Source organism: Medicago sativa, chromosome 3, assembly GCF_051527215.1.
Source record: "Medicago sativa cultivar Bolivia chromosome 3, Bolivia_mono, whole genome shotgun sequence".
Classification (NCBI taxonomy): domain Eukaryota; kingdom Viridiplantae; phylum Streptophyta; class Magnoliopsida; order Fabales; family Fabaceae; genus Medicago; species Medicago sativa.
Window position 1 is genome coordinate 16,499,174 of NC_140751.1, and position 12,225 is coordinate 16,511,398.

General features: G+C 35.6%; 1 protein-coding gene across 1 annotated transcript; it reads right to left on the minus strand.

The window, feature by feature from the left end:
• Window positions 1-3,432: 3,432 nt before the first annotated feature.
• On the minus strand, window positions 3,433-4,989 carry LOC146936143 (F-box/kelch-repeat protein At3g23880-like). The gene has a single exon (XM_085751138.1). The coding sequence runs from the start codon at window positions 4,883-4,885 to the stop codon at window positions 3,599-3,601; it is 1,287 nt and encodes a 428-aa protein (XP_085607264.1). The 5' UTR covers window positions 4,886-4,989; the 3' UTR covers window positions 3,433-3,598.
• Between the last annotated feature and the right edge of the window lie 7,236 nt (window positions 4,990-12,225).

Here is a 12,225-nt window from a genome sequence, read left to right on the forward strand (position 1 = left end):
ATGGAAGATATTACTTTGCAAAAGTTAAAGTAGTATATTAATTAGACAGTACAATAAAAAAATTAATGAAAAACGTATTTAAAATATGATATAATTGAACTTAATCATATGTGTAGACACAACCACAAAGAAAACCTTAACATTGACATGGACTCATCAACTACGGTATATATAGTACTTTAAGAATATGGTATAATTGAAATTAATCATATGTGTTAGTGTCTTTGTTAGACACATGACATTCTTTAATATATTCAAAAAATTGACGCAATATATTACTTCTAATTTTATGTTTCTTAAAAAAAAAAAAATTCCCTTTTTGCAAATATACCTCTGCAAAATTTAAATATTCATATCTTTGTCATATTATTATAACAAGAACTTCGGCTAACGTCCTCCCTTAACTCAGTTGGCAGAGACAATGCATAATATATGCAAGGTTTGAGGTTAAAATCCCGGCCACCACCAAAAAAAAAAAACTTTAGCTAACATATAAAATTAAAATATGTGAACCATCACGACAAGAGAATGAATGGTAAGAAAGTGATTGAATTGTGTAGTAGCAGCTGGACTCGAAAAATTTGGAAGAGTCTTAAGACAGCAATCACCAGCAACATTGTGACATATTTGTAACTACCAATTCTTCATTTCGAATGCTACATTGTTATTCCATAGCCATATCTCCCTTATTGCCTTATATTGCCTTATTAAAATTAGCAACATGTTAAATTATTCAAATTATCCCTTATTGTACTTTGCCTTTTGATCAAATTATTCAACATTTTAAATGCGGAAATGGGCTCGGCACAACCATGATCATTACGACAAAAGGCAAAGTACTTTAGAGACAAGCTGCTCAATAATAGCAAATTCAGAGAATTGGGAAATATCGTTTTGGGACGAAAACTAAATATAATAAGAGACATTAGAGTGTGCATGAAAAGAAGCTGTCCTTATCATTAATAGAAGCTTTCCTAGACAAATCTCGTTATATCCTATCACCTACGGAAATTCAAATACAATTTGCACAAACAAACAGATAAATTATCATGGTCTGTAGTTAGTGTGGATTACACCAGAACTAAATAATACGAAAAAACTGATTTATAATATGATGTCATGTGCGTTTACCTTACTGCTATTTTTTGGAATTGTAAGAATGAATAATTAGAATTGTACAAAGAAAAGGGTCATTGAGAGGCAAAAAGATTATATCTTTCTTGTCAAAGTAAAGATTATTCAAAAATTTTAAGCTGTGATAGGAAGAGGGTCCAGTCTTTTTCTCATATATATATATATATATATATATATATATATATATATATATATATATATATATATATATATATATATATATATATATATATGACCCTCTTTGCAATTTTTTATCTTCACGCGTATCTCTATCAACTTATTTTTTCCTTCTCTAAGAAACCTTATTCATGTCTCTTTTATCAAAGTTTACTTGTTGAAAATAGTTTTCATTAAAAAACTCATTTTGTGCTTCTTAATGATTCTTCATTTTTTTCAAACTGAACTCTAGCATACCTCTCTCTCTTTCCAATTATTCTTTGTATAACTAACTCAATCTACATGTGATTTTTTTACATCCCTTTCCAACTCAGCATCCCCTAGATCAATGTGGTTAGAGGGAAGGAAACAATGGGATAAAATGGAATGTTGTACGCGTAATAAAAGAGAAAATGGACCTCTGTTGTCTTGTTTGCGTTGCAATAATCCATCCCCAGAAACGGCTGCGGTTTCTGCTGTTTTTCTTCTACCCGCGTATCGGTTCTTGCTGTTATCAGTTGCTTTGGTGTTTTTCTGTTGTTTTGTGGGTGCTCGCCTTTGTTTGTATCGGGTTTGAGCTTGGTTTGCTGTTTGTAGCGCTAGCAAGCACACCCCAGATGCATTTTGCTAAGCCTTTTTGTATCTTCGCTTGCTGCCTTTTCACATTTTGAGTTAGATTTGATTTATCAGTCATCTAACATATTATGATACATTCCTATCAACCTCAGAGCTAATCTAAAGATTTCGATTGCTGGGGACGATCTTGTATATCTTTTGGTAACAAAAATTTTGGGCCATGCATTCCAATATCTTTTGTAAACACTAACATAATATATAAGAAACTCAAAGCAACAGATCAATGTTAATAGAGGTAGTCAAATAGAGCTTAAATGGAAGCCTACAAAGAATATATGGCATCAGATCGAACGGAAGAGTGGGAGGCAACAGCGGCCATGATAGGATTACGACTGACTTTGAAGAACCGGCGTCGTTGCCCTGTCTACGAAACGTCATTTGTGAGAGTGGAAATGGATCCGGCATCGTTGCCCATGTCATTTGTGCGTCATGGTAGTTATTTTTCAAAAACAGGTTAAAAAATTCTAAGTCTGCTGAAATATTTTGAATATTTAGTGAACAATGTTTTCTTTTCTGCATTCATTTTTGGTCGAAAAGTCGCCTACAAAATTCTACAGCTTCAAATTCGGTTTCAAGAGAGTTGACTTAAAATTGGATTTGTATTGGTTTGCTCATTGAAGAGCTTGGAAATCTCACTGAGCTTGTAGATTTGGATATGTCAGTGAACATGTACTCTTTCCTTAGAATGTTGTCTCCTTAGCAATTGAAATCTTAACAACACTTAGAATGTTACGGTGATTTCTAGGACAGTTAGGAGGCACCCTGTTCATCTGTATCTTCGACAATTGAGAGTTAAATCTCAATGTCAGTGCCACCAACAATTCAGAAATTATCGCAGCAATTAGATTCAAGTTCTCAGGTTTTGGATCCCGATTCAGAAATTGATTCTGATTTAGTCGTTAACTCGGGTTCGAATTCATTGATTGTATCAGATCTCTTATGTTCAGAGGCTACATTGAAAGACATCGTTGACCATTCTTCATGTCTCTTGCAACCACCACCAGTTTCAGAGAAATCACAAGGTGTAGACACCATCGATGCAAATCCAATTTCAGAAATAATCATGGAGATGCAAATCCAATTTCAGAAATAAGCATGGAGATAGAGAAACCCACGTTGTTGGACAAACAAATTCCAGCTAAAGCATTCTCGTCATTCGTTCCGCAACGCTTGGGTGAGGTAAAGTTCCAATTCCTCTCACATAACACAATCGGTGGAACCGCACAATCAGTGCTTTTAGGCTTCGTAACTTTTATAACTTCGTAATTGGCGACAATTAAAATGGGAAAAAAAAGATAGCAGGCTTACATTAACTCTGAGTGATTCTTTTGAAACTTCTATAACTTCGTAATTCTTATGCATTGGGAATGATTTGGAGTAAATATTCAGAAACCCGTGCAGCTTAAGCATTTCAACGTCATACATACTATGGACTTCGTAAAACATCTAAATCCTAATTCCAGTCTTAGAAAATCAAAACACAAACCATCTAACAAACAAATAAAATGAAAATCAAAATTCTGCAGATTTCATTGGCCATTAGTTAACAATGAACAATGATGTAACCAATAATTAGAACAAGTACAAAATAAATAGCATAAGAGAAACCAACATATAGGTTGTAATTGAATCTCGTGCTCAAGTGACATAGCACCGCATCTAAATCCTAGCATTAAGACCAAGGCAATATTAAACTCTCCGCAGAGACTTCTGGGCCACGATACCTTGAATCATAAACACTCTTGTTTTGAAACTTAGTAAACTTGAAAGTAATAATCCTTGAATCGTAAACAATCAACTTGTAATTCCAATCTCCTACAGATTCAAGCAATACTTGATCATCCTCAAAAATATACATTGCCTTGTACAAGTTATATGACTTACTAGGATCTCGCATGTAAGAAACAGTATACAATTTAGTCCAAGAGTCTTTAATTCCATATTCATTCATAAGCCAAACATCATGACCAGAAATCATACACAAGCAATCCCTTAAGACACCCAAGGTCAAGAAATTATCATCTACCTCTCCATAATCCGGCTTCGGAACCTCTTGATAAGTCTCATTTTCCAAATCAAGAGAAACAATAAAGCATGGACTTTCCCTAAACTGATGTTTAGATGCCAACCAGTTAATTGTTCTACTCACAAAATTTCCCGAACACTCAACAGGGACACCACCAAAGGGGAACTCCTGAATGTTCTTCCAAAAATTGGTACCCAAAGTATAAACCTTCACTTCAGTTTTGTTAACAAAATTAACAATACTATCTGATGCATTGTAATACGAAACAGCAACAACCTTGTAATTATTGTTAACATCATCATAGCCAAAGCCATAAATTGTGTTTACAAAGCATGTCACTTGTGGCTTTTGAAAAGAGGGCAATTCCTTGAATTTTCCAAGGGACGGGTTACACAAAACACATAAACCATCAAAATATTGGGTAAGACAAAGAATGCCATTACAAGAGCCAACAATGCGATTCAAATAATGTCCGTCACAATTGTATGGAGGACACTCGAGCTGGGTGACATTTGTGGTTCCGTCTTTGGTGAAAAGGGAGTTGAGTGGGTAAGAAGTGAGAATGATCTTGCATAACGGAACAGAGTAGCTTAAGAAGTGGATGTGGTGCGTGGTTGACAGATGAAGGTGCTTCTTTATAAATTTAGGATGAGATATTAGAGAATTCCATGACTTACAGACACATCGAAGTTGAAGGAGGAGCTTCACGGGTAGTCTACACAGGATTTCTTCGACAACGTCCGGTGGAAGAGTGGGTAATGGCTGGGTGCAAAGCGAATCCTCAGATGAAAGTGATGGTGGTGGTGATGTTAGTGGTACAAAGGATAGCATGTTGTTGAAGAAAGAAATTTCATCGTCGGACAAAAGTGAAGGTGGTGGTGATGTTAGGCTTTGATCACAGCCCTCGATGATTGGGTTGTGAGTATCTTCCATATTCTTGCAAAATGAACACACTGTTCTTTAGACAACAAAATACTTGTTTTTCCCCATCCAAAAAAAAAAAAAATTATTTTTCCCTAAGAACACTCGTTTTTTGTTGTCTTATTTTTTGTGCAAATGAACACATGTATATATAGTACTTAAAAAGTATTGTAAGAAAAAAAAATCTTATATACTAAGTAAAACACTTACTTATATACTAAGTTTTGTCAAACAAAAACTTATAGATTAAGTTTAGTTAAAAAAACTTAAATACTAAGTAAAACAAAAAGTATAATAAGAAAAGAAAAGTACAAAAAGCATAAATTTATATATATTTTATTCCAGTAAAAAGCATAATATATACAATACAAAATTTATCCTTATAATTTTCTTGCTCTAAAAAATATTATTTCCTTATGTTTTTTGTAACACCCATACTAGACGTATCTAGAAAGTCTAGCACGTGTATTAGTTTAGTACTGGATACATTAAAAATTTACAACAAATAAACTTCGAATGAATATATTATACAACCAAGTGCGTTCGTACATTAATTATACAACTTAACTTTTCTAAATTATGACAAATGTATCCTTGAACATCCATATCATGCTGCAGCTGGTACGAACGAACGCTTACTGAAATATCATCTGACTACTAGCTTGCTAATCCAACCTGTTTATCTTAAACAAATAAGGATTGGGATAAGACATAATGTCTCAGCGAGTTCCCCTAAATCCTAGGCTATAGGTAACCTCTGGGGAAAACCTACGGTCACCATGTGTCTACGATACAACCTGGCGGTTGATTATACATGTGTGGTCATGTTTCCAAGACGGTAGTGCATGCTAGACCCGTCATAGGCTTATCTCACTTGTTATAGGCTTCACTTCCTATACGTGTCATGGCGGTCAAGGGGAACTAATACCGCAATGCCAAGATACACTCTACATATCGAGGCCTAGGTCTAACATAATTATGACACGATTCTAAACCGGACGATTAGGGGACACCTATGATCGTCTTCGGCATATCTTTCTCTATTTGCTCTAATGCATAATACGATGTTTCTAACAACGTATCTTATCTTGCTATCATACTAATTCTCTACGATCTACGCTGATGACATCCTGTCATTACGTAATATTAGGGACTTATTGTGACATTTTGATAGAGTTCTGATGCAATTTAAGCTGTTTTGGAGTGCAAAATGATGAAAAACTGGTGTGCTGCCAAGAAGAATCGCGCTGATCCAATTTACAGCCTTGCTACGATTTTGGTTGAAAAATTCACTATGTTCTGTAAAGGCAAAATCGTGGCGCGGCTAAAAAGTGGCGCGGCGCGATTTTGTGCTGGCAGTTTGTTATTTGCCTATAAATACTGCACTCTTTGGTGAGAACAAGGGTTACGATTTTGGAGAGCAAAGTGCGATTTTGAGACATCGGAGACGGCTAGAAGGGCGATTTCTTCAACCTTTTACCAATTCATGTATGTTTTAATTATTTCATTGATTATGCTATTTGTAAACTCGATTATGAGTAGCTAAATCTCTTAGAGATTAGATCCGAGATGAATCTTTGTAACCCTAATTGACACATGTTGCTGTGAAACTCTATTTTGTTTATGAATTCAATTCTAGTTTATTCAATTCAATCGTTCTTTATGCTTTTTATATCTTGATCACATATAACTTGATTTCGTGAGAATGAATGACCACTGACCATGGCTTTCAACTCAGACCTAATTGAATTGTTCTAATAAACAGGGTTAGTCTAGGAATAGATAATCGTTTGTTAGTGATAACAGGTTAACGTTCGGTAAAACCTTCAAGAATTATTAGACCACCTAAGGAATTAGGGGCTGTAGTTTAAGAAGAGGTTCCTAACTCAAGGGATTGATTAGGGCTATTTTGTTAATCATCGTAAATTAGAAAAGGATTCATAACAAATAGGTGCAGTAGACCAATTAGGGGAACTTAGAGGATTCGACGGATCTGATCTCATCTTTCTCTCATATTTTCTTAATCAAATCTTCTCTTTTATTTGATTTCATAAAATCAAACCAAATCTTCTGCCTAGTGGCAAACTAAAAATAAACTTTACACATCCTAATTATATAACGAAATTGAATTATTGAAGTTAAAAACAGTCCTCGTGGGATCGATATTTTTACTACTTCGATAGTATTTGGTGCACTTGCCAAACGTCTATCATACGCCAAGGCTCTACTATTTCTTGACGATCTACGTCAAGGCTCTATGACATAACATAAACATGTCTAATAAATATGCATAGTCAGGTTCATTAAGTTAGCGTGTAACAACCAATACTATCTGAGTTTATTTTACGAAAAGCCCCGAGTGGAGTAACCCCGAGCGCAATCCCTATCTAACCGATGGAAACCTATCTAAGGTATAACCAACGACACTCCCTCAGTGGCGTGCGGGTTCCTTACGGCTAACCCCGTTTCACCTAGTGGAAACTCCTTATGTCCAACCTAGTGTGGATCACAAGAGACACGACACCTACATCTTGTTAAAGCTTTCTATTTGAATAGATATCTAATCGCTTCACAGCTTTAATAAAGTCTGAGTCTATAAATGCATGAGTATTAAATATATATACATGTTATCCCTTTTACCTCGGATTCCTATACGATCCAACTAGAGGTAAACTATATGCTTGTATAACTTACTTCGTGAATAGATATCTAATCGACTCACGTCTTGCCATACTCGCATGACACTTAGCTCCTATGCGAAGATAATACTCTATATTACTCCGTGACTTTTCAATCATATCACTAATGAATAGCATTCTACTTCTATACTAACTATTCTAGTTCTTGACAAGCTATGTCAAGGCTCTACGTTCATGCTCTTCCATAATTCATCACTACCCGAGTATTATCGGTTTAAACTCTCTTGAATCACTATTTCCATTCTTATTAAGTTTGCCATGATTTTCATTTAAAGAATCATTTGATGTTATGTGCATTGCCTAGATGTTGTTTTGGGGTTATAAAGTTGTAAAACGATGAAGGAAAAGCATCGGAACGCACCACGGACCCTGAACTGGGCCAACAGGCCAAAGCAAGTTGGCCAAGTCCAGAGAGCTGCGCTAATAGCTCAGCTGGGGCGTGGCTCATCCTGGAGAATTTCGCTATTAGAGTAGATTTCTCTAATAACGTGGTTCTTCGGGTCTGAGGTACAAAATTTCCATTTTTTGACCCAAAACTCATCCTAATGGTTCCTGCAATGCACCAAAACATCCAGCAACATATATATACATTTATAAACATCTTTCATGGCAAACTAACAAGTAATTAACAAGAATTTATCAAAAGTACATTAAGGTTCTAAACCTCCCATAAATATAAATCATTACTTTCTAACATGAATTTAAACAACCAAGGGAAGGTAAACTATCTATGGAACTCACCTAATCATGTTTTTTGCATCTATTCAAGCTTCAAGCCCAAACCCTAGGTTTTGATCCAATTCTTGATCCTTAGCTTTCAAACCAAACCATGCTTTAATCCTTTTCTTTATGTGTTTCTTGCTTGCTAAGCTGCCTTAATCCATGCTTGATCATGATTTGGAAGAAGTTTGGATGATTATGATGGAGAGGGGAAGGCATGGCTAGAGAGAAGGAGGAGAGAACTCTTTCTCTCAAAACCTAGAGAGAGAAAGAAGAAGAAATTATGAGGTTTCTACCCCCAAAATCCTTTATATACTCCCTTGTGCGAGTTTACTTAAATGCCCTTCATCTTGGCCGCTCTTAACCTGACAATGATACATAAACCCCTGCTTGACTGATATCTCATAAAAACATCTTCCGTCGTACTTGGCGTTCTGTAACACTTAATCTCTGATATCTAGCTCATACCTGACTTATGCTATTAATAGACATTTCCATGAACATTTGTCCTCTGACGCGTCTGATGGGTAATATTCCGTTACTGATAAGCGGGATATTACACTCTACCCCCCTTAAAGAAATTTCGTCCTCGAAATTTAGAAACCATCTACCAATCTCTGTTACTAAACTTGTCTTCTTTGGTTTTCAGTTAAGCAAAGTCTGTTCTTACTCACTTCAGAGAGTTCAAAGCATAATTTCCTCATCAAACATGTAACTCATCCTCTTTCTTACTCCGCATAAACGAATATAGTCTCTTCATTCTTAATATCTTTTCAGAATCACAGAACTATCTTAGAACATCACGTTTACAACCACACCTCTGCTATATGTGAATTTAGTTGTCTCGGTTCCATAAATTACCCACTTTGTATTAACCATTCATATAAGTAACCTTCTTTAACTATAACACTTAGGATTTGCCTGGTTTAACTGAAATCCAGGTTTGCCCTGCAGTGCTTACTTGCATCTATACAACTTCCATGTATACATCTTATCATGCATACATACTCTTTCTTACCGCACAGTGCGATTTATGCTTCTTACTGATACTACTTATCTTGATAATTCTACTCATCTCTAATCATAGTCTTAAGAAACCTTTCTATCTCTTCATAATCTCCCTGTACTGCAATTCATGGGTAACTTGTCTAGCTTGGCATGGAGAAGTGAAATTAACTACACTGATTCATCTGACAATCTATTATCCTGCCTAGCGGTTCACATGCTCTTGAAACTTTCTACTGAGTCCATTTGCACTTGCACTTGAACATTCTTAACTAAATTCCATGCATCCCGTATGCTATTGATATCACATGGACACAACCGTTTTTACATAAACCTTATTTCCATAATATTTGCATACTTCTCAAATACCGCTTCTTGTTAGTTAATAACGATACTCGTTCTAGTATTTTGCTTCTAGAAATCTCTAAAGTTTGGTACATAGGTTCTTGGAACAGACAATTTCTTGACTAAAAGAAAATATCATTTTGAAACCAAATCTGGAATGGTACCACAGAACCATAGGACGAGTCTCTATATCCTGAAAAGGTTTTACATCTCGCCCCAAACTTGTCTCTAACAAGTTGGTCGTAAAGTATGTACGTTTAAGTGAGCCTGCTCGCTTACGACGCGTCTCATTAGTTTTAACAATGTGAAATTTCATATATTTTAAAACATCGTTCCCAAGTTCCTTAATACCAATCTTACTTTAAAAGTCATAAAATCATGGTGTGACACCATTCTAGCAAGTACTGTTATCACTTAACAAGTATGGCATATGAGGGTATGTACTTCATCGTATATATCTCATGTACCATATTCCATTAACATAACACATACTCTTCCTGACTAATCCACAGCTCATCTACGTATTTGACATCACCAATTGGGCAACCCGATTACTTCATCTGTGGTAACTCTAATCTTTCTTGTCTTTTGAAGTGAAGAGTCTACATCCTTTATGCTTTTACCTTAATTCTCTCCGACTGTATAAGCATCTATACTTACTTAACATAACGAGAACTCCTCGTTTGCCTCATAATACTTCTCACTGAAATGGTATTACTATCTCGAACATTCTTCATGAAGATTCTTATTACAAAATTCCATGTTCCATGGTTACTGTTCACAACTTAACTGATTAACTTCCGTTGCGCTACTCTGATTCCCACCGGTTGGCTTTAACCAATACTCTGATCCGTTGAGACGAGTGAACTTCATTCTTCTTCTATCATTACATTAATATCTGCTTGAACTCTGCTCGATACTTCTATGTTGCATTCTACTCTGCCACCTCGCTCTAATCTTTGCTGGTAAGATTGAATCTCAAGGAAACTTAGCTCTGGACATATCAATGTCATACTTACTCTTATTCCCGAGCAACTTAACTCAAGGAGCACATCTTTGCTATTACATACCTATTATTCCATGAAACGCTCTTACAACATCCCATGGTAGACTCATCTTGCACTCGGACATACTTCCTAATGCATCTAACATTGTATCTTCGCATTCTCGCATACTAGGTTTTGCTTAAACATTCTTATGCTTTCTCGTTAGTTTTTCTTAAAAAGTAAACTTCATAAATTAACACACGGGTCATTGACGTTGATAACTTTCCACTATATATATATATATATATATATATATATATATATATATATATATATATATATACTGAACCTAGGCCCCAGTTGTTACTCTAAATTCACAGGACGAGTTGACAACACATATGTGCCATCAAATCTTAGTTCTAGTAAGTTTAGCCCAACTATCCGAGCCGTAACAAACCGGTACCTACAAAATTTTATTTGAACTTCCAAAAACGTCAACTTCAATCACCCATATTTGTATATCTTTCTAAACTCTGATAAACTTTGCGATTCAACATCCTAACGAGCCGTAGCAAATCTGTTGGGTATTTGTATTGGCTGCATTATTGCTAAAACAAATATCCTTGGTCTGTAAGTTGGAACCAATGTTCCAACATGTAGTTAGGCAGCTCTGTGTGATGTTGGATACATTGTTCCAACATCCTGGCATGGTTCAGTATGCCTGGGTTCTGCCTTATCTGTACGTGCGTAGTTTATCCATTAAGGAAATCGTATTTCCTTTCACTTACTGACCAAGTAATGCGCATATCTTATTTTTTTTTTGAAAGACGCGCATATCTTATTAGAATCAGCTGTGTAATATTACTAAAATAGACATTTTATTTTAGGAAATATTTGTTACGATTTGGAATGTTTTAATATAGGTTCCGACATATTAGGACTTTCCAGATTTGTATCTGATTCTGTTTTGCAGGTTTGCTGAACCGATCTGCAACTTTACTGAAGCCTAACATATTATTTAGCCCAAGCTGCTTCAATATAAAAGGAAGACTTCAAGACCTAATTGCTCATTTCAAGCCGTCAAGCTAAAAAGTTTAGATTTTTAGGGTTTGAGTCTTCATGTATTCTACTCTTGTATCGTTTGTGATGCAGGATTAGAATCTATACTGTGTTCTTGCTAGTGTCGAGTTTAGATACTTGTTTAGGACTGGTTTTGTGAGTATTGATACTCTTGTCCATCAAACCGAAGTTGTGAAACAAGGTTTGGTTGTTTGTGTTGGAAGGTAACTTCTATTTTATTGTGGTTGAGGTCAGATAGGTCACTGGGGCAGTAACTGACCATTAGGATAGTGAGATGGGATCTCAGATCTAGGAGTTCCTAGGTTGAAGTCTAGACGGGTAGGTCCTAGGTCATATAGTGTAAACGAGGAGTTTGCTGAGAGCTATTGAATAAGGACTACACTAATGGATTTCCTTCCTGGCTTGGTACCCCCCAGATGTAAGCGTGTTGTGCTGAACTGGGTCAACAAACTTCATGTGTTCTTTATTTTCTGTTCTTTATTTTTCTTGTTTTATTTCTGTTTATCGCGCGATGTTG